This window comes from Megalobrama amblycephala, linkage group LG7, assembly GCF_018812025.1.
Source record: "Megalobrama amblycephala isolate DHTTF-2021 linkage group LG7, ASM1881202v1, whole genome shotgun sequence".
NCBI lineage: Eukaryota > Metazoa > Chordata > Actinopteri > Cypriniformes > Xenocyprididae > Megalobrama > Megalobrama amblycephala.
The window spans coordinates 4686145-4710517 of NC_063050.1; the positions used below are offsets into that span (position 1 = coordinate 4686145).

The following is a 24373-nucleotide window of genomic DNA, read 5'->3' on the forward strand; positions in this document are numbered from 1 at the left end:
AAATAAAATAAAATAAAATAAAATAAAATAAAATAAATAATACACTGAAGGTAAGTACAAAAATTAAACAGGATTTATTTTCTGTGTATATTTTCCTTCCTTGTAATGAAGTGTTACTTTAATTTAAATAACTAAATAAAAGCACTAAATCAAAGCAAATAATAATAATAATAAAATACAGTCTTTGAGTTCTCTTTTAAACTTACTAGGCCACAATCACCTTAAATGTAAAAGTTATTGACATTTACCTTATACAATAGTCAAACCCAATGGTTCTTCAAAATGGAAAACACCTGTAACTTTTCGTAACCTCACTTTGGATGGGGTTAGAAAAAAACAACAACAATGGCACACACAATGAAATTTCACATTAGAAAGAAACACTTACGTGAAACGTCTCTTTAGGTGCTCATTCACAGTTCACACTGGGTTAATAAACTGTTCATTAGATCAAAATATCAAAAAAAAATTACTTGTGGAAAAACAGTCCATAGAAAAATTATTTGAGATCCTCAGTGAAACGTCCCAAAAAATGAAAAAGTATCAAGAGGAGTCAAACCCCCCAAATGAATCAAACTGAGATGAATAAATCTGCAATGTCGTTGGATGGCATGGTTACACAAAATAGTATGAAACTTGAACCTTCTCAAAAACCACGTCCCGCACAAATGGCAATGTACAGCCGTTCTCAGTTCTCATGCGTGATGAAGTGCAAAACAATCAAATAACGTGTGACCAGCTCGGTTAAATCGTTAGTTCCTAAGGCTGCTTCTCAATTAAAATATGACAAATGTCTTCAATCGTCATCAATCAAGGAAAAACTGTACTTTAGAAGAAGCACTTTCAGTTCTCGTAGCCTTCACAAAGCATTACTGCGTCACAGATCAATGCAATGCAATCCACAGAGCAAAACGACACAAAAACTCCAATGACGAAATGCGGGATACAGTTCACAAAAACACTTGAAGCTGTCGTCCTTTAGTCGACTAAAGCCCTGATAAACACTACCGAACGAGCTTCTCGAACACGACGCAACACTCAGCGCTCCTCTCCTCTCTCTCTCGCAGCATGGTATGTCCAACCCTTAATCTTGTTAGAATAGTTTCCTCTTTAGTATTTCTTCTTTTCTTCCTCACCCCTCCTACTTCCCATTGTATTTCATAAAGCTGACGTCCAGTATTTGCTGTATCCCATTTTTGTTGCCACTCCTTAGTGGTATATGCTTTAATTACTGCTTCTGCTTCATATTTACTAAGTGAGATATTCATGATGTCCTCATTTTCCAAAGCCTGCTTTGCTAATCCATCAACCTTTCATTGCCCTTTATTGAGCTGGTATCCACATAAATATTATCATGATGTTCATATTCTTAAATCTATACAGATTTTCATATATCTCATTTACTCTGTCCTGTCGACTGTGAGATGTGAATGATTGCAATGACTGTAATGCTGAACATGAATCTGTATAATCTTTTTGATTCCAGTGCCTTCTGTCCACTGTAGTGCTGTTGCTATTGCCATCCTCTCTACAATGTATACTGATCAATGATCTGATGTTCTCCTATTAATAAAGATGTTTAAGGATGGACAACTAAAAACAAATCCTGTTCTCCCTGTATTAGGATCTTTAGATCCATCAGTATATTCTGGAGTAAATGCTTGATACACAGTTTGTAGTCTATCTTCAACAATATCTGCAATGTCTCCTGATTCTTTAAATACCTTCATTAATTCTAACATATAAAAAGAACACTGCAGGAAACATCTAAGGTGGAGTTATTGATAACGGTACTGTATCAATGTGTCTTTTCTGACTTAAAACCATTTCTCTTGCTTCTTTGCCACTATTCCATGCAAAACACTTCTGTTGAGATCTTTCCTTTTCCCAGCAAGGAAGGAGTACCTTTACTGTTGGATGGCGGTCTTCTGAATGACCTTGAGGATTTACCCAGTAGTTCATCATTAACTGCTTTCGTCTGATTTGTAATGGCATTTCACCACTTCAACCTGAAGAGCAGATACAGGAGTCGTTTTAAAAGCACCACAACAAAGTCTCAAAGCTTGCGCTTGTATCACATCCAGCTTCTTCAATAAAGTTTTAGCTGCTGAGTCATAAACAATACTTCCATAATCTAAAACTGATCTAAGCAATTCTATATAAATATTTTTCATTGAAGCTCTACTCGCTCCCCATTTTTAGCCTCTTAGGCATCTCATCACATTTAAAATCTTTTTACATTTAGGAACACCAAAAATAAAATGAATAAAAAATAAAAATAAAAAATAAAAATAAAAGTCCCCAAAGTAATAATAATAAAAAAAAAAAAATAAAATAAAAAAAAATAAAATATATATATATATATATATATATATATATATATCTACCTGTTACAAAAAGGATCATGGGGGCCTGAAATGTCCATCAGTTGTACCCTTCGAAATCCTTCATTCTGAAGGCACTTCGGTTTGGAACGATCCTTCAATATGGCGGCCATGATTGTTTTTACTCCAAAGTGCCCTTCGGAGGGCGATATATCCTGTTTGGAACGCACCGTGATAATATATTGAGTTGTAGTTGATAGGATTATTCCTGACATGGGACTTGATGCTATCCTGTACTTTATCTCCTGCTCCCTGATTACTGCTTCATCATTCAGGTAATCATTCATATTCCTGAATCTGTATTAAATTTGAGGAATGTAATTAATCTCCATTCTGTTTAGCCAGTTTCCACTGAATCTGAAAAGGAAAAAAAAACTACACCTTGTGTTTGAGAATGTGACTGATATAGCTATTTTGTGATATTTAAACAGATGAAGGTCTACATAAGGTGAATCTACAAGAAATCCTCACCAGTTTTTTACCTGAGGGAGGGGTTCTAGCAGACCAATCACAGCACTTGTGGTCTGCGTAGAATCAGCCTTTATTGGTGCAAATAACCACCCTAGTGTTTTCATGTCAGCTTTTTAAAAAACTCACCCCGCTGTTTATAGTGATTGAAATCACTGCAGGTGCTGTATATGGATCACTAGTGCGCAAAACTTGCATCTTGTTCACATATTTTTGTTTTTAAGATGGAAAATAGACAGGCTTCTGCTGCAGTTAGGCTGTTTTGCCCTCCAGGGCTGCTTTCAGCTCAGACAAAACGTTGCTAAACATTTTTTAAACAGAAACGGTGGTGCGTTGAACACCCTGTTCTGATGATGCAAGAGTTGCAACTATGGCAGCTGAGAAGCTATTATTTGTGTTCTTGTTGAAGAATTTTCAGAGCCTGATGAAATCGGTATAGATATGTGTTTAATATAGCAAAATATGCTCAATATTACAGTCACTGCCCTTGCCGTCCAGAATAAAAGAGAATATCCCAATCCAATGAAGGGATTTGTGGAAACTTCTAATTATTGTTGTCTAATATTTGCCTCGCATTTCAGGATAAAAGACAAACATTTCAGGTGAAGGATAATCCACTTCTTACCTCCGAGCCTGTGTTATGATCTATATGACCTCATTATTTTTATTATGAGTATTAGGCTTATCATTATTGCTGATCATCATTGTTGTTCTATGATATTATAATATTTACCATTATATTTCATAATTTCATAAAAGTTTATGAAAGTGTCACTCCACAATACAATAGCAAAATATATATAAATATGTAAAGCACTTTTATGTGGTTATACATGATAATGCAGATTGGGCTGACATTTCTGACACACCCACCAAACAAGAGAAATCTCAAACCCGTTTCACACTGTTTCCAGGAAACATGTCGTTCAACCTGGAAACCGTATAACTATGAATTGTGCACGTAGGTGATTTTGAATTAATATTTCATGTCAATATACAGTGCTTACATACTGTTAAAACTAATCATGGTATTGATATCTTCAGGGATACAAACAGGTAAGGGGAAAAAAAGGTGAGAACAATTTGTGGGACAGGGACATGCTCCGCACGGAATTCTTTTAAAAGATATTTGCTTTAGATGCTCATTATGTTACTACAGTTTTTTTTTACCTTTTACATACTAATACATTTTACCTTTTATGTCCAAAACTGTACTTTTTAATGAAAAAAATAAAATAAAAAATTACATATTGTTGCATCATTTTACCAAAATCCACATTTGGTCAAACTCTCCTGGAATAAAAGATGAAGTGTTGTACAGGCTATTTAAGACCTTATTTGCTGATTAGATGGCAATACTGAGCTAAACTGCAAACTGCTCTCTTCTCTTCACCGTTCCCACATCTCAGACCTCAAACACATAAAATATGACTCTTTATAGCCAGTTTTTAAAGTAAAGAGTAGGAAACACTCTACAGTACTTATTAAACAACCAGTTCTTTATTTACAAGTTCAAAAATGCCCTTGTAAAACCCCCACTCCACAAAAACACTTTCCCATTAGATCTATGCAAATCCCAGAGGTAACCTATCTTGATCTCAAAAGGATTTTGCATCTATGTATCTTTGTAAGACTGTCGTCTCTAAAGAACATTGGCAAGGAAATTTACTTTACCGAGCTTTTCGGGAGCATTTCTGTCGTGTTGTGGCTTGATTCTGTGTGTTGTTAACTTATGTTTGCTTTTTAAATTTTGTTGTGTTATGCACTACTGGGCCACCGTACCTTTCCACAGTTCAGTCAGTTTATCAAACATAAATGTGATGAACAATCCATTCAAACTTGAGTCCAGTGCGAGTTTGTGTCAGTGTTTAGTGAATATCTAGTGGCGCACGTCATCTTCACATTCTCAAGTAAAGCAACGTTAGAGGGAAAGATCACCACAAACATTCTGTCATTCCAGATGTGAATGACTTTATTTGGAACAAAAAAAAAAAAAAAGAAATTTTGCCATCTTTGATATCAGCTGTAGTCTGACACTATGGGTGCATGAATAACACACTATTCATGAGATTTCTAGCGGTTCCCCCTCATTAAACAGTCATGAATTTTCATTCTAACACAACAGCATACAGACATAATGCTTTCAATACTGGAGTTTATTGAATATTTACAAAGTCATTTGGTTGGTAAATCTGAAGAACAAACATGGAGAGTTTAATGCACAACACCAACATCCGCAAAGAGATTCTTAGATGATTTATTCTTTTGCACAGTTAAGAGAGAAACCATAGACCTTCACATGTGTCATAATCAGTTAACAATATCATATGTTTGCTACTGGAAACACTGTAACATTTCTAAGACACAGGTTTGATGTTCACTCTGATGGATTTCATACGGACAAAAAAATAAAAAATAAAAACTTTTCCAAAAAAATACCACTGGTGTCATGGGTTGCAGATTGTCCCCATTAGTACACACTATTGTGAGCGAATCTCACACACTCTGCAATGTCTATTTTTGAACAACATAATTCAACATATAACATCAATTCAATCAATAACTCTTTACTGCAAAACTTTAAAGTTTGCATTCATTTAATTCAGCTAAGATGTCTTCTATTGTTCACGCTCTTCATGTGATATGAATTCACAGGTCAGAGTTCACCAAACATGAGTGTTTCTGAATGCAAAGTATGCCAAGTTTGAACTTGTGTCTTTGGTAGTTCAGACCGAGGCCAGGAGGACACAGTCTGGTAATTCTGGAAATGTAAAGGCAGTGTATCTGCTAACTTCACATAGATCATCTTGGCAATACATCTGTACTCTGTTTATCCTCACTGTAATATATATTTTGAATAAAAGAAGCTAATACAACAGGAAAAAAGACAAGCAACAATTTGGTCAAAAGTACAAAGGGAGCTGCACTCCAGTGCAATTTTAAAGATAATATAAATATTAAAAAAATATAGATAAGACAAAAGATTGCCTGTTATATATACCCCAAACAAATGATATCTCATGTTTAACTACACCACAGACACATCAGAACCAGAAACTAATGTCAGAAGGACTTATTAAGATAAGGCTGTTCTCGACGAGGTACGTGAGCATTGAGTGCCCAGTGATCGCCTGAACCTTACAATCTCCATAAAATAAGTGAATTTGGATATGTTTTCTCTTCCGCCATCGCAAGTTTTCTGGTTGGTGTGAGATGCATTGAGACGCAGCTGTCTCAGGTCTGCACATAACACCACTGATGGACACAGTACTTGGGCAGCGACTGATGACGATTCACAAAGAACTCAAGAACACGTACAGTATTGAGAACCGGCCTTGAACCTTGAAATACAGTGAAATTCTCTCTCTCTCTTTTTTTTATAATCCACTACATTTGCATGTATATTGAATATAATTCAATGGAAGGAAAAGTGTAATGTGGCCGGCTGTGCCATGTAAACAAAAACACACATTTATGAGATTTCTTTGTAAAGTTAATATGAATTAATACATTGGAAAATATAGCTGCTATGTATATTTTGTTAACTTTGGCTAAAGCAATATTTTTCCTGTATCATCACTAAAGTCCTCAGTTTATCTTCAGCAGTTTTAAATTCATGCACCTTGAGCTCACGATGAAGAATCAAACCAGTGCTCTAAAAGGCAACGCTCCACTTCCTGAAGAATTGAGATGAATTTAGCTTTCACAGCATCACTGTGCTTATCTATAATCTCACACATCTCTCTCATGCTCTCCTGACTGGTTAAATTCTCACGTGTGATTTCTGAATATTGTTCTGGATGAATTATTTTCTGCTGATACAGTTCATCTGCAATGGTCTTAACATTTGTAACTCTTTGAATGAGCTTTGACCAATTGTCATCAAAAAATTTTGCTTTTTCTTCCACAGTATTCAGACGCAGCTTGTCTTTCTCAGTTGCAGTGGAGACGCTCTTGAGGTTAGAGATCCTGTAGCACAGAGAGACGGAGAATAAAAGAGTGAGATGATTGTTTTATGCAAAGTTAAGATTGAAGATAGCAAGTATATGATGAAACCTTTTTATATAAAAATATAATTCTAGCAGTTTCATGACAGGGAGGAAAAATCTATGGCCTGCAATTTTTTTTTAAATACATTCACCATTAGCATGTGTGACAGCCAGTGTTGGGCACGTTACTTTAAAAAAGTAATTAGTTATAGTTACTAGTTACTTCTCACAAATAGTAACTGAGTTACATCATTATAAAAGTAACTAATTACCAGGGAAAGTAACATAAAAATAAATAAAACATGTCAAATAACTTGGATGCCCCTAATATTAAAAGTCTAAAAATAAATTATTCTTGATCCGACTCGTGACTCATGATCCGCTCTTGCTTATGAAATTTCTCTGTACTGTACTATAGGCCTACGTGTTGGTAGCCATTAAAGAAAACGTAGTTTCATATTTATGTTTAAATAGTCCCATGTTATGTTTTAAATTCATCTATTTGATTATGAAAAAGTGAACAGCATCATAAGATGCGCAATATATCTGGAGACATGGAGTGGGTTTAGACATGATTTTGACCACTTGATTAAGTTTTGTTTTGTAGAAAGCTTTAATTTAAAGTGAATTTCATTTTGTAAAAATTGTATCTTAATTTTAATCAATGTTTCATTAAAGGTACAATTTGTAAGATATTCGCAGTAAAATATCCAAATATCTCTAATGTTTTCAACTACTTGTAAATCATGAGAAAATTCCCATTCTAAACAGTGACACGGTGCAGTGCAGTCGCCTGTCAATGACGTCAGTTACCCTTTGTTACCGCCTTTACTGACGTAGAAACCACATGACAACAGTGTCGTGGACAAATGCGGAAGTAGTGTCTAGCGTCCAGCAAACCACTAGCTTGCTTCAAGCAGTTCCTTATTTACTTCTTGCAGGTTTTATGGTGGATTGTGTTACTTATTTATGGAACATAATTACTGTTTACCATCTGCCGCTGGTTCTGTCGACGAGGACAGCTCCCGTAAACGTAAGCGTACAGGCCAACCAAACGACCCAAGAAGAGTTTGGGACAAGAGGAGAGAAAGAGCGAGGATCAATATCGGTGTTGCATTTTCTACATGGAGAGAGCTTCGGGACAAACTTCACCTAGAAAGAGATGCCGATCTCGCTTGTGTTTTACTCGACAGGTGAGTTGTTTTGATTCGTATCTTTACAGAAATCGTATGCCATTATAATGATCAACACGATTAGTATTATGGGGCATACACGCCAAACACGGGGCATCGCGTCTCTAGACCCGCGCGAGGACGCGTCTGATCCATAGTCTGATCGCGTCTTTGCATTGACTTTGTATGTAATCTACTTGCGCAAATCGTTGAACTCGCGTTTGCTATGTATGCCCAATTATTGTGCTTGAATGTACGCGAGTGTATATATTTGTTGAACAAGTGGTAATCATTTTCATATCATCTGACTAAACAGTAATCAATTAATTTGATAATTTACTGTCAAACTATATTTGCTGTATTGTATTGCAATATAGCATGACGTCATCAAACCACGCAATTGTTATTGTTTTGGTAGTGCGCCCTCTAGTGGCAGGTCCTACAACCTGTACCTTTAACCAATTGCCTGGATTTAATACATAAGAAGCAAATATAGCAGACAATACAATCATGACATGGAGGCGCCGGCGCGATCACTGACGCGTGAACTGGAGTGCCAATAATTTTTTTTTCCTCGTCTCAAGAAATATCTGCATCCACAGGAAACCACTGAAACGACTCAAAATGATGTAGTGTACATGCCAGACCATTATGTGGCGCTGTAATTCTGCCACAGAGATGCACTTAAAGCAGCGAATAAGACTTGAGCATGAGCATAAACCTTGCGCACTGTATACAAACTATAGTAAAGCTTAGAAATAACGCTTTATTTTGGCTCAGCAAATTTTCGTTTTCAGATTTATCCACTCTGGGACCCGGTTTCAAAAAATAGTGGTTTCACCTTCTGAAAACGCCGGATCCGTGTGGACGAAACACCGATACAAAATTTGTGCGTATTCACAAAAACGTGTCTCCGTGTGGACGGGGCCTCAGCGTATAGGCTACTTGTCTCAGACATGAGAAAAATATCTATAGAAAGCTTGAAATGTCTACTTTTAAACTAAATAATTCCAAAATGAAAAGAAATAGGCTACTCTCTGATTATGTAATCCGAATGAAATGTGCATTCTCTCTCTAATCGCGTCCACTATGAGGAGACGATAGTCAGTAATGTCAACTTCATCTTCACAGCCGACACTGATTCAGAAAACATTAGTTTATTAATAAACAATTAAAATGTTTCCTTGCTGTTTTTGTCACATTTATAATTATTACTTTTGCCGGTTCTTTATGGCAAGCTTTGTTCTTGAGTGCATAGCCTATATTACATAAATGCTCAATATTATGGTTTATTCTCTCCAGAAATCAAATGAATATAAATGTGATTAGTCAACTAATGGCTTAAATGAACAACTACTAGTCGACTAGAAGAAAAACTCACTTCACATATTTTCGATCCAGCATGTCACAAAGGGTATTCTGGCTTGAGCTCGCGCTCCGCTTGCATGCTCTGAACACACACACACACACACACACACACACAGAGCATCGTACATTATTTTCAGTTTAAAATTATATTTGTGTATGACTAACCCCAACACACACCACAGAAAAAAACTTTGCAGGTCCTATGGCTAAGAGAGAGCCTATAATTGGATGAAAACCGGTTCAGTGAGCTCAGTTATAGTAACGCGGCATTTTTTTGTCAGTAACTGTAATGGCGTTGTAACGGGAGAAAAAGTCATTCATTTGATTACTCGTTATTGAAAAAAGTAAAGGCGTTTGTGTTAGTAACACCTGTTATTCCCATCACTGGTGACAGTATATTATATATATATATATATATATATATATATATATATATATATATAATATTTTTGATGGGTTTTTTTGTGAAGAACAGAACATTGAACTATTTGTCACACTCACCTGTTGTTTCTCACAGAAGACTGTTTAATGTTACACAGAGACAATGAGGAGTTATAATGAACCCCAAATCCAGCATAGAGGGGTTCAGTGAATGTGGTGTTGAATGTGTGTAAGTGTGTAAGTGTGTGTGTGTCAGAGACGCTGTAGAAGGACAGAATGCCAGATGACCAGTTCAAATACACTCCTACTCTATTAGAGTGTCTGGGAGAGGCTGGTGTGACTGTTTTCTGAATCATTTTCTTAGTTTTGGGATGGACAGTGAATCCGTCATCAGAGCACTCCAGACACCAGGATTTGTCATCGAATCCAAACGCACTGTTACCACTCTCTCCTTTCCAGTTGATTCCTCTATAGGCTACTGCTATAACAGCATTTCCGCTCCATTCAGCCTCCCAGTAACAGCGTCCAGTCAGACTCTCTCCACACAGAACCTGAGCAATATCAACAAATCTCTCTGGATGATCAGGATACGGCTGATTCTCTTCCACACGCATCACCTTCCTGTTCTCCTCAGACAGGATGAGTTGAGTGTTTGCTGTGTTTGGATCCAGTGTGAGATCACAGGCATCTGAACACAAGAAGAGAGATGAGGTGAGGAAAAAATTAAATTAAAGTAAATAAAAAAATCAGTAAATGATTGTGTGTAGACCTACATTTTTGAGGCACTTTACTTCTGATTTCTTCTCCATGATCCATACTATAAAACACAAACATGATGGCATATAAATATTCTAAAGATAAGACAAAAAGGAAATTAATTCACCCTGATGTCGTTCCAAACCTATACAAGCTATTTTGACCGCATTTTCATTACATGAAAAAAAAGAAAATACATTTTTCTAAATTTCATTTATTTTAACTAAAGAAACAAATCATTCAGATGTTGGAACGACAATAATAATTATAACAACAACAACAACAATAATATTAATAATAATAATAATAATAATAATAATTTTTGAGTGAACAGACCCTTCCACCTTTTTTACAAACAGCTCTACAACTTCATAGTTTTTCTTTTGTCTGTACTGAAAGTGCTTCTATAATTCAGTTCTAGAGTGCAGCTTCTTAGTGAGCATCAAGCTATATGCAGAGGTGGGTAGAGTATCCAAAATCCAAAAACTGTACTCAAGTAAAAGTACTTATAGAAATATTTACTCAAAGTAAAACTGAAAGTAATAATCTTAATAGTTACTTGAGTAACAGTAAAAAAAAGTATCCATTGAATTTTTTTTTTTTCACTGTTATAAAAGGTGTACACTCACTACTTTACAATGTAGCAAAGTGTCATTTCTTTAGTGTTGTCACATGAAAAGATATAATTCAATATTTACAAAAATGTGAGGGGTGTACTCATTTCTGTGAGATACTGTACATACTTACAACAATACAGTAGTGTGTTATTATTTAGATAGATATTTAAATTATTATCATAATTAGGTCTTTGAAACAAACATAGAAGAGACAAGCATTATTTCTGGCATCTGTAACTTGAATATCATTGCATGTCTTTTGCTTTGTATAGTAATAATTTATACAGCTACATTTGAAAGAAGAAAGAGAGAAAACTCTTTACATGTGTAAGACTGTCTGGACTGAGAAAGGCCTACTCTTTGAGAAAACAAAGGAAATTAACATTTGAACTCTCTCTTGCAAAATTAACATCCCCATCCGAGACGCAATCACACCGAGTCAATCACACCTCGGCATCGCCTCAATCTACATTTCCCTTCCTTCACCCCCTCTTCCCCCATCTCTTCTCTCTACATGCAGAGATGACCTGAAATTCACCCTAAATCTATATGGTTCAATGTGAACAGTTATCATACAACATTATGCATGTTTGGTATCATTTGAAATGTCTCAGTGTGACTGGTACAAAGGTCTCATTCCCACAGAAGTAAACAAGAAGGTAATAAAGGTTTAAAGATTTTAGAGATATTTTGCCCCCTGTACTGGGTGTGACCACCTTCACCAGGTCTTTCATGCAAATGCACTTCTGTCCCTAAAAGGTGTAAACTACTCAATCTGGGACCCTGATTAATGCAAATTCCCATTGTGAACTCATGTTTCCATTTGAAAGAAGTTTCTGTCTTAGTCTGGGTATTTAAAGAGATGTTGCAGGAGGTTCAAGGCTCGATCCTGTGCAGTCCTTCAGACACTCAGCAATGTGTATTTTTCTAATGTCAGGTATTCATCTTTTACTCTGTTTCTGAGCATTTGATGTTTTGTATTGATCATCTTTGAGATGATTATGTAATTGGCATTATAAATTTACCTGACTAATAAATTGTTACATTTGACTTTATTCTGACTTACTCTGAAATTATTGGCTCTAGTAGATTACGTTAAGTCCATAACCCCACAAATCTACGCTCAGGTTAGTAACGGACTAAAGTACAGTTTAGGTGGAGCAGTGGGGCACACCAACTGATATTTTAGAGCTCAGACTAACACACTGGCATTAGTTAAGTATACTTAGACTGTGTAGGCTAATAATGGTGTTAAATAATTTCTTATTTCTTGGGCTTCACTTTTGACTTTCTCTGTGTCTTGGGATTTTTCCATTGTGCACATCATGTACCTACCTAGACAAAACAAGACGTAGTAGTCCTTGGACACACTGACACTCTCAAACGCAACCAGAAGTTGAAGACACACACGCATTTATGCACATACATTTCTTATTTGTTATTATATTTCTTGAAATGCCATACATGGTAAGGTTTGATTCTTAAGTCGTATGATTGGATGTTCAAGCCATTCTGGAGATTGTTGTTTAACCTATGTCTATAAATATGACCCTTCTTCCTGAATAAATCTGAGAATGCTTTGTACCACACTTGATCTGTGTCTGTTTGATCATTCTCCAGAGATCTCGCGCTGCTGCTGCCACACATCACAGGGGTTGAGGCGCCTGTTTCTTAACTGATGACTGAGACTACAAATATTCTACCTATTATTGAGATTTTGATCTAACAAATGGGTTTTCCTTTTAGAGCAACAGAGTGTTGCTAGATCAATCTAAATAGGGTGGGCCTCAACCTCTGGTTATGGTGAGATTATTCTAACTAAGTGTCTGTGGGTAAACCACTGTGTGATTATGTAAAGTTACCACTAGAGGAAGCTAACTTGGTCAGTCTGATTTTATGGTAATGGTCATGGCCCCTAGTTAAAAGTAATCTTACCTTAATTCGGTGTGTTCAGATCTATGGGGACTAAATAAACGTATTCTAGAATGAGCAAAGTGGGTACGGCCTCTAGAATATTAGTCATCGCCTCTGTCTAATGACCAAGACTGACGAGATTGTGCGTTTGAGATCGTACACCCGGCCGGTGCGAGACTCAAAGCGTTATAGGAATCCGAATGAACGAGTACAATAAGAGTAAAGAGTTAAATAGAATAATCAAAATGTAAAGCTAAATTATTATACAAATGACCAATAATCATTTGACATTCTAAACTAAATTCGAGGTTATGATAAAATGGAGTCAGATAAAAGTTTACTTGGAATTAAACTACTTTGCCACACTGAAAAGACTGAATGTGCAAGAAACCTTCGGCTATTGGCTGTATGAATTGAAATCAAATGAAATCGATACCTGTGGAGTTGTTCACAGACAGCATACGCAGTTCAGCTAATAAAGATCTTCATCGATCGCTGGCAAACAATAGGATGCATTTTCAGATTTGTTTTTAATTGACTGTAGGTCCACTGTCTCTTCATCCAACACTCGAGTGAGAAACCGCTTCAGACGATTCGGTGTGTGCAACTGAACAAATCATTCAAACTGATTCACGAACCAATTTAATGTCTTTTGTTAACTTGTATGATCAAGTCTTTGAACATAATCAACTCAAAAGAGTGATTAATTTGTGAACAGGGCATTGTTCATGAAAAAAGAGGCTTGAGCACTTGGAATAAACTATGCATTTCTTAACATGTACAGTATTGCATTAAAATAAAGTAATGAGAGGAACGTCGCCCAGCATAGCGAAGATAAAGTACAGATTTTTCATTAGAAATGTACTAAAGGTAAAGTAAAAGTGCCCACATTTAAATCTACTCTTAAAAGTAAAAAATTTCCAAAAAATATTCAAGAAAATGTAACAAAGTAAATATACTTCGTTACTACCCACTTCTGGTTATATGTCATTTTTATCACACATGCTGATTCTCTGCATGTCACCTGACTGACACTGATTTCAGTACCAGACCTGTTTGGTAGTTCAATTATGGTATTGTGCCGTTTCAATATTATGCAGTACTGACACCTGTGATCTTCTTGGTTTTCTAGTGCACAGCAAAAACTCCAGTGTTAAATGAAATTTCCAGGGAGTATATGCGAGACCACACTCAACAGTGTTAAAGTGTTAAAATAAGAGTGTTAAATGAACACTGAAGCAGTGTTAAAGGTCCTGTTCTTCGTGGTTTTTTGAAGCTTTGATTGTGTTTATAGTGTGCAATATAACATGTGTTCATGTTTCGCGTGTAAAAAAAACACAGTATTTTTCACATAATTTACTTATCTGTATACCGCTGTTTCCACTGTCATAAAAACGGGCTGATGACTTCCTTGTTCTATGAAGTCCCTCCTTCAGAAATACGTAACGAGTTCTGATTGTGCCAGCGGTTCCTGTGTTGTGATTCGACAACAGCTTAGCGCTCCTTGCCCGGAAAGGTCACGCCTCTTACCATAACGGGGAGATGCATGCGCTCAGTGTTATTGTAAACATGTCTTTAATTTTACCCTATCAATTTGAGCCGGAATCAGACCCGGAGAACATAGATGAAGAGGATCGAGTAGAACCTGTGCAAACACGTCTTTTACAGGATGTGTCACAATGGTAAGCTGTTTATTTACAGTAGGTAACGTTACATAGGCCTAAACATAGAACAATGATTCGCGTGGCTGCAGCTAAACCAGCATGTGGTTAAACAGTAAACAACAGATATAATCAACAAATAATTTAAACTGATCATAACAAACACCAACAATCGATGGTGTCCGGTTGAATTACTACACTTTTTAAAAGTTTTGGTCGGATAAGTTTCAATTGCCATCTAGTTAACAAAGCTAAACAGCGTTGCCCTTTGTGTGATAAGTTACAGAAACTGTTAAACGCACCAACGTAAATAATAAAATGCACTTACCGGTTGTGGTCCACAAACAACGCCTTCTCCAGACAAAGAGGGAACTGCTCCATCTTTCAAAAATAATCTTTGTGCGAATCCGGCATTAAACTGACTGAGATTGAGGAAGCTGTCCTCAGTAAAATGTGCTGCACATAGTTTAACATGTGGATTATAATTTTCGGGAACCGAGTTAAACATAAATTGTAACCACTGATTTCTAAGTACAGCGTCCCTGGGAAGGCCAAACAAAGGTGATTGGACTGCGGGATGAAAATAACAGCGTTTCGACGACATGGCGACAAACACACTCTACAAACGCAACTCTTGCTCTTCTCCGTGGGAGCGCAACAAGACCACGCCCCCTTTTTTTGTGTATTCCTGTGGGCGGAGGTTAGTCAAAACACAGTTTTAGTGACGTCATTAAAGAAGGAAGTAGAGGGATGTAGTCCAAACTGGCCGTTCGTTGTAGGCTATTTCTGTTAAATAAAATATCTCGCTTGGCATTGAACTTTGAGCCTTAAAATTTTACAGATTTTATTTATACTCTAACAACAACATTACACACTAACTAAAGTTGGAAATATGGGATCACGAAGAATGGGACCTTTAATAAGATAATTAAGTGATTAATTGAGTGATGATTGACCATCATTGAAGATACTGATGATAACAAGCAGAATCACCAAAGGAGAATATCACTATTTTTAAGTCACCATGATAGAGATCAGCAATGATCATGTTCTATGTTCTACACATACTGAAGTATGTGTGACGCTCAGTGTTTTCTCCTGTGTCTTCATCTTACTATATGACAACATGAACACATAAACTTCATCTCCAGAGCTGCTCTGAGAGTCACTTCATGAGAATTTTGCTGTTTAATATGAGAAAAACTATTGTCATATCATATACACACAGAAACTTCAAGATCTTTCAGCAAGCCATCAAAATAAAAGTTTGGTTTAAATTGTAACAGAAATATAGCCCTATTACTATTGTAGTACTGCAATATTACTATTTTACGGTATATTGTATGTCTTCATGTAATACTACACTGTAAAAAATAAAATTCTAAAAATTCATTCATTCAACTTTTTGAGTCATCTTTTTGCACTGGCTCAGTTAAGTTGTCTTTTTACATAGAATATTAAGTATGTTCAACTTGCTAAATTTCATGTTGTTTGAACTTCTAAAGTTTAGTTGGATTAACTTTATGAAAGTAAGTTAAACTCTCACTTCTGCTAAAATGGATCAGAGATTTTCATGACATCACATCACACATCAGCTTCGCATCAAATCTTCGGTCCAATCAATTGCTCTCTAGAATCCGAAGTCCCGCCCCTCCTACACTACAAACAGATGCTGAAGCTGTGGCTAAAATCGGTCACTTTTTCACACATTTACTAGTTTCTTCATGGTGAATGGCACATAGTGCACTATATAGGGGATAGGGAACAATTAAGACAGTTTAAATATGCTTTACTTTGATGTGAATAAAGTCTGTCACATGAACCGCCGCAGCGTGAGCAGTCTACTCTGGTCCAGAGACACGAGAGCACAGAGCGTGAGTCGGCACAGACCACCAAGGGCTCTACAGTAACATTTTTCTTTTCAAGTGCTCCTAATAAATAAAAAAAAAATGTAGGACCACAGTGAAAAATTTAGGAGCACTTCCTGTTCAATAACAGACATTAACTTTCCTATTACCGGCGATATTTGCCCATTTAAATTAATTTCCTGGGGCATTTGTACCATTATAAAAGCATTTTTTTTGTAATCTTATTAAATGTATGCATCATATTTAATCAGTTTCTTAAATTAAAATAGACAATTTATTTTTAAATGTTAAACAATAAATTCAATTACAACAATAAGACCCAATTAGACTGTTACCAATCAAAAGAAATCTTAAAAAAAATATCTATCATTGCACTGCAGGAGTGGCACAGAAGCTCCAGCTGAAGTGGTATTATTTAAACACATTTACACAGACTTAATGCAGCTTGCTTAATGCAGCTCATTGGTAAATAATGTTGTACGAATGTTTTTAAATATAATTTTTTGAATTTAGAAATATGTAAAAAATATGAATTTTAAAAAGTTTAATATTTGAAGTATAAACAGTCTATGTAAAGTGTAAATATGAAAAAAAATGTAAATATGAAAATAAAACAGCCAGTAGGTGGCGGTAAATCTTAATGTGCGAGTCATTCATTCAGTCATTCAAAACGCAGATTCATTCATTCACCGTTGCTTGGAGATGCGTAACAGTTCTGGTGTGGCTTTGTTTGAAACTATTTTCATGAAATAGAGCAAAAACTACGGAAGCCATAAACGCCCATGGATTAATATTTTTTTTTCTATATTGTTTTCTTGTGATCTCGAGATAACAAAAGTTGTTTTGTCGTCATCTCGACATAAAAGTTCTTTTTTACAGTGATTGATTCTGAAACACTGTACCCGGATTCTACTGTTGCTATAGTAATGAACAACTTTCACAAGCATCTGATCGATGGATAAATCATGCGCTCTTATATCTTGTGGATATTTCAGCTAAATGTTTAAATTTTTACTTCACTTAATAATAACGTTTACAATAAATACATATAGGCTAATCAATCACTGTTCAATAAATGTACGCTTAACATATTGTTTGTGTAATTAACATGTTTAATAATCAGCAGAGCATTCAACATCTCAAGCGCAGGCAGAGTGCCTTCAGAAAGATGCCAGATTATTCTATAATTCTAAAAACCTACATAATGTGTTTGTTATTTTTATTCGTCATGTAGGCTGTGATATCATGTGCGTTAAACTGTCTTCCTCCTCCTAGCTCTTCCATTAAAAAGAGGTGCAATACTCCAGATTTCCAAAAAACAAAGCTTTAATCCAGTTGATATAGGCTAAAACAATCTTTGGATGCTGTTTGAGAAGAGTGTTAATGTGTATGTGTGTTGTTTCCTACAAAGAAATGTAGAAAATACAATAGGTCACACACTATCACTGAATTAATGACATTTCTTATTAATATACATTGAGTGACATAATGAGGTAAATGAACACTGAAACTGCGATGATTAAAATAGCGTCTTAAAGATATAAGGTGCAAACAGAATAGTACTACAGTGACATCAAAATTAGTTTTAATAAGCAATAAATTTAGTATCACAACTAACTTTTGCGGTCGTGAAACTGGTGAGTCATGCAACTAGTCAGAACGATAACAGATATACTTTCAAGCAAAATAATTATAATCAGTCATTTAACAGCTGAGTTAATCGTTTAGGGCACACAATACTGCACAAAATAAAGCGATCACGAAAACTCTCTCTGTCCGAAACTCGTACAATCTGAGCCAATATGAACTAATACAGTAAAGTGGATATTTACAGCACATCATCAGTTATATTTGGTAATATACTGCCACCTATTGGCACATTTGTGTAATTAAGTCGTGATCACGACAAAACAACTTTTGTTATCTCGAGATCAAGATAAAATAAGTTGTGATCACGAGAAAACAAGGTAGAAAAATAATAATAATTCATGGCCGTTTAGGGCTTCCCTAAAAAACAGACAGTATTGTGGCTAAAATTTTGTCACTTAATATCAGCTTGTTTATTGGACGTCAATCAGATCAGCAAGTATCACATTTGCAATCATGCCAATACTCTGAGAAACAGGAGTGATAGTACTCAACTTACACATAGTAGGCTTGCTGAGATCGACGCTGTTACTGGTGTTCAGCAGCAACACCGGTTATATCACTTGCCCACCATGACCGCGGCACCGGTTCCACCATCATTTTGAGTTTTTTATAGTAATAGTAATCATTTAGTTTAGTTAGAAAATAGACAATACAGTTAAACTGAATGCATCCGCTCAATTCAGTGAGCCGAACAAGAGTCGCAGCACAGATCAGCAGCAGGAGTCAGATTTCACCTCACTTCACCCATTTCGCCTCACGAGGGATGAGGATTTGATTGACAAGCGAAATGTAAAAGCGCATATTTAAGCGAGTTTGTCACTGTACCATTTTGTTGTTGTGTTTTTCATTAAGAATAATAATAAAGCCACCCACCATTCAAGCAATTGAGTCATTCTACAGGTGCCATTTGGGTCCGTAACATTTGATCAGATGCATAAGGCACAGAAAATATCCTAAAGTGTGTTTCCAAAGCTTAAAGTTATTAATTCAAGTGTTCTTTTTAACATGATATATGATTTTGAAGATTAGCGTACTATTTTTAATCATTTTTCATTACATAGCCAATTTCACATGTCCGTGTTAACCAACATGACATTTGCATCTAAAATATCACCAAATAAGTTATATATTTTTTTGAAACATATACTATTTTCAGGATTATATGTGTCCTTGTTTACATAAGATGTATTTATTCACATATATTATTTTTGTTTTGTAAATATTTTATGATTTGTGCGCACCCCTCAGTTTGACTTACCACCCCATCACACTAACTTATTTTATCTATAAATAATGCTGTGTTCCTTTAAATTACATCACAAAGCCTAAGTGACATCATTTGAGCCTTATAGCCACCAAGCAGGCAACTATGTACATTTTTTTTTACATTGTTTATTTGTTGCTTTTTCATGTTAGTTTTCTATTCATTTTTACATTATTAATACAAATAAAATTATATTTCGGATTGAATGCATGTATGCTAGGTGAGAAACTTGACCACATGGGAGATTTACCACCCTGTCATGTTTTTGACGGGGACAAAATGTCCCCCGATAAAAATCAGGTTCTAGGGGGTAAAACTTTTTTTTTGGCAGGGTCCCCTTGGTAAAATGTGCATTCCAAGGGCTAAATATCATGTTATTTGGGCTCGTTTCAACCTGTGGACATGAAAAACAACCTGCAGCAACTGTGTAAAAGTGAAAGTAGCCCAATTCCACGAGAAAACCGCAGACTTGGCAACACTGCTCGGTTCATTAATTCACTCATTCACTCACTCACTATATCACTTACACACTTTTTACTCAGGTTGAATGTCTCCCTCCGCCAGTTTTTAAAGTTTAAAACCAGCAGGTCATATAGAGAAACACTTTGTCCATACCACCCCATCACATTTACCACCCCGTCACAGGGTCATTTTGTTAAAAGTTTATGGAACAAAAATGAAATATTACATAAATTAATGTTGAATGATGTTCTTGCTGTGTGGACTAATCAGATAAATGTAACTTTATTTGTATTTTTTAAGTGAATTCATTTTTTCAGTACAAACAATGAGGCCATTGAAACATCAAATTCATATATCAGGATTAAAAATCTAAGAATAAAAAATATATAATAAATTACTGACTTTCTATTGATGGTTTTCAAAAAAGGGACATTTTACTATTAGGAAAACATTACATTTTAAAAATGTATTTCTTCTTTTACTAATGGCATACATATTGTCTGTGACGGGGTGGTACAAGAATGGCTGCCTTGCCTGAAAAAAAAAAAGGATAATATTAATAAAGATTTTGTGCCTGAGGTGGGAAAATATGTTTTTTGGAGGATTAACATATCTTTCAAGTTGTAGGATTGTTTAAAAAAAAAAAGTTTGTTCTTAATGAATATTTTGAAAAATGCAAAGTGGAAATGGCACACGTTTCGTAGAGTGACTCAATTGCCACCTCCGAATTGCCTCTACTTCAAAAGTGAAAGTATGTGCATGGGCATTCATAACGGTGCGTGTGTTTTTTTAAATTAATTTTTGGAGGCATTTTTGCCCCAAGCCCCCGTTAATTTCCGATCTTGATTATGATAATCCAAATGTAGTATATACAATTAATCTGGCTGCAAAGAAACAGCAGCATGAGTCTGGTAAATGCGTGTGGCTGTGTCACACCGGTTGCACCTAGCATACAATCTTTGAAGTGTAGTCTGTCACGCATGACTTTTGCAGTTGCTCTGCTGACTTAAGCAAAGTCTTTGAATTAAGGCATGAAAAGCAGCTGATTGCAGTACGAAACATAATTGTTGTTCAGTTTAGATGCATTTTGGGAGTTGTACTTTTTATCCCGATTGTAGATCTATTCATGAGAATTGATCGGGTCACTTGCAATACTGCGCCCAAATATTTTTTCACAGTTGCACGCAGTTATTTTCAGAAGCAAATGCAAGTGAAATGGGAGCACTGTAGAGCCCTACCACCAAAGGTCTCAGACCCATTTCAATTCTGCACAGAATGCTGTATATTAACCTGTTAGCCAGCACCCCCACTTTTGGAAAATCCCAAGAAATTACATACCCAAACTAAAACAGATACAGTTCATGACCCTTTGCACTAAAAGCATAAGTATGGTCTCATTTGAAAGCAGATACTATGCAGGTTATTGTAAGGTCATAATTAATTATTGTCATAATGAAAAACATAGCTATAAATAGCTTCAAAATTTTGTAAAGTTATTAGAAATTTATTTTTATGAAATATCTTTATGAAAATAAAATTGAAGTTGGCCTTGTAGCAATCTAAGCCACAAAGCCACGTCTGACAATGTTATATTTTAAATCTGAAGATGACAAGTTTTTTATTAAATGTTTTTCAAGATCATATCATGTGACTTTTTTTTTGAGAAGACTCTAAAACATATTACATCTTGTAAGCATTTCTTTTGTCTCTATTATAATCACTGACAATGTTGTATGCAAGCAGATTAAATTTCTTTCATCAAACTGCTTCCTGAAGTTGTTATTTTTTGCCGCACCAAAAATATTCTCTGTGCTTTATAATATTAATATTGAACCACTGTACTCACATGAACTGATTTAAATATATTTTTAGTACATTAATGGATCTTGAGAGAGGAAATGTCATTGCTGGCTATGCAGGCCTCACTGAGCCATCGGGTTTCATCAAAAATATCTTAATTTGTGTTCTGAAGATGAACGAAGGTCTTATGGGAGTGGAACAACATGAGGGTGAGTAATTAATGACAGAATTTTGATTTTTGGGTGAACTAACCTTTAACACAACTCTTTCATGGGTTTTCTTGTATGGCTTAATGTAACGTACATGATGTCTCTTACAGAAATATGTAATAGAAAACCCATGAAAGATTTATGTTATTTAAAAAATCCATGAAATTTTTGGACAATAGGGGGTGCCATTTTGTTTAGGTGCACAATGTGTTCTACATCAATGACATCAAATGATTGCCCTTGTTGAGCTACTGAAGCTACCCTATTGCTATATTTACTGCAGCACAACATGGAATATAATGTATGATGCCACATTGTGCAGCTTTTGGTTGTAATTTTCAGTTGATGGGCAACAAGAGAAGCAATGCAAGTCCTTACTGCTTTACCAGCGATTAGAAGAGATGAAAAGAATGGGAAATTGTGAAGAATGTAGATGAATAAAACTTTAGCCTTGACGCCTTCGATATTTTTTCATCTGTATACTTTGGGGCAGTGGTAATCTAGTACCACATACAGTCTTAATATCCAAGGTGTTCCCTTTAAAACCCGATAACTTCCCATTCTTTTCTCCACTTCTTATCGCTGCTAAAGCAGTGAAGAATTACATCACTTTTCTTGTTGCTGGTCGACTGAAAATTACAACCAAAAGCTGCACAATGTTGCATCATATATTATATTCCGAGTTGTGTTGCGGTAAAAATAGCAACAGGGTAGCATCAGTAGCTCAATGAAAGCAACCATTTGACATCATCGACGTAGAACGCACTGTGCACCTAAACAAAATGGCGCCGGCCATTGTCCAAATATATTATGGATTTTTTGAATACTGTAAATCTTTCATGGGTTTTCTACTACATATTTCAGTAAGAGACATAATTTACATTATACTAAGCCATACAAGTCTTAACCCCCAGGATTCCCTTTAATGTAACGTATCATTGGCTATGCATTGAGGTGCGTATTGCATCAGGCCTCAGTTATGGAGATGAACATCCCTCCCCACATACTTAAGTATCTGCAGTGAGCAGTTTGGATCCTTCACTTTGTCAGTGAGCAGCTTGACTCCTGAATCTCCTAGATGATTGTAGCTCAGATCCAGCTCTCTCAGGTGTGAGGGGTTTGAACTCAGAGCTGAAGACAGATAATCACAGCCTTCCTCTGTCACCATACAGCCAGACAACCTACAGACACACACAATTAGATCATCTACAGACACACATCAACATTATGACTGACTGACATTATCCCTTATGTTTTTACACACCTCAGTTTCTCCAGCTTACAGTTTGGGCTCTTCAGTCCATCAGAGAGCAGCTGGACTCCTAAATCCTGTAGGTCATTGTTACTCAGGTCCAGCTCTCTCAGGTTTGATGACTGTAAAACTGATGACAAACTCTCACAACAGCGAGCGGTGAGATTACAGGATTGTAGCCTATGTGGAGAACAATTCAAAAGAAGTACATGTGTCAAGCAGAGTTTATAACAAAGATTTGAAAACACCTTAAAAAACTGATGTGGTACACTGTAAAAATAAAAATCTTTTATTATGAATGACACTTAGCCCTTAGAAGGTAAGTCAGTGGATCAAGCTCTTGTTTTGAAGTCAGACGAGGAGAAATTGTCAATGACTCATGACAAAGGTTCTCCGGAGGTTGCATTTGAAGGCTGCATACATCATCAACGATGTCTTATTTAAGAAAAGTAGCGATTATAAAATGTATTGTTATTCCTCATGAGGTGTAAAATACTGTAATTTCTTTCTTTGCAATCTAATGGTTACTTCAATCACAACGCCTCGATGACGTATGCAGCCTTCATATGTGACCTCTGGAGTATGCAGCCTTTTAAATGAGAGGCAGCTGTTTCCTGTGTCATTGTCATTTACCGCCTCCACACATGCTTCCTCTAGATTATGTCATTAAACTGCAGAGAAGTACCAAACTGAACTTCTTCTGAAAAAAAAAAAAAAAAATCTGCCTGTTTATATGACAATCTAATTGCCATGTATCCGATTCATGGTCTTCTTTAACACAAAAAGTGTTTTTTATAAATACAGTGTTAAAACAGCCAAAACAACAACAACAAAGTTAATTGGAAAGTTCAAGGATCAACAGCACAACTAAAGGAAACACTATTTCACCAAAATGGTGACTTTAAAGGTGCCCTAGATCACTTTTTCACAAGATGTAATATAAGTCTAAGGTGTCCCCAGAATGTGTCTGTGAAGTTTCAGCTCAAAATACCCATAGATTTTTTTTTTATTCAGTTTTTTAACTGCCTATTTTGGGGCATAATTAGATATGTGCAGATTCAGCGTGCTTCCCCTTTAAATGCTCGTGCTCCCTGCCCTCAAGCTCTCGACTCTATAATACATTGCATAAACAAAGTTCACACGGCTAATATAACCCTC

At 35.9% G+C, this 24373-nt stretch overlaps 1 protein-coding gene across 3 annotated transcripts in view; it reads right to left on the reverse strand.

Moving 5' to 3' along the window:
• Window positions 1-5553: 5553 nt before the first annotated feature.
• LOC125271075 (NACHT, LRR and PYD domains-containing protein 12-like) overlaps window positions 5554-24373 on the reverse strand; it is a 39682-nt gene continuing 20862 nt past the window's right edge. For 2 of the 3 annotated variants that reach the window (XM_048195005.1, XM_048195004.1), the window contains exons 5-10: window positions 23228-23395; window positions 22971-23144; window positions 10536-10579; window positions 9883-10450; window positions 9395-9463; window positions 5554-6821 (exon numbers count right to left, since the gene is read on the reverse strand). In XM_048195005.1, the coding sequence (XP_048050962.1) occupies window positions 6482-6821; window positions 9395-9463; window positions 9883-10450; window positions 10536-10579; window positions 22971-23144; window positions 23228-23395 (1363 nt within the window). In that variant the 3' untranslated portion in view covers window positions 5554-6481. The remainder of the gene's footprint in view (window positions 6822-9394; window positions 9464-9882; window positions 10451-10535; window positions 10580-22970; window positions 23145-23227; window positions 23396-24373) is intronic. The other variant, XM_048195006.1, reaches the window with a different exon arrangement.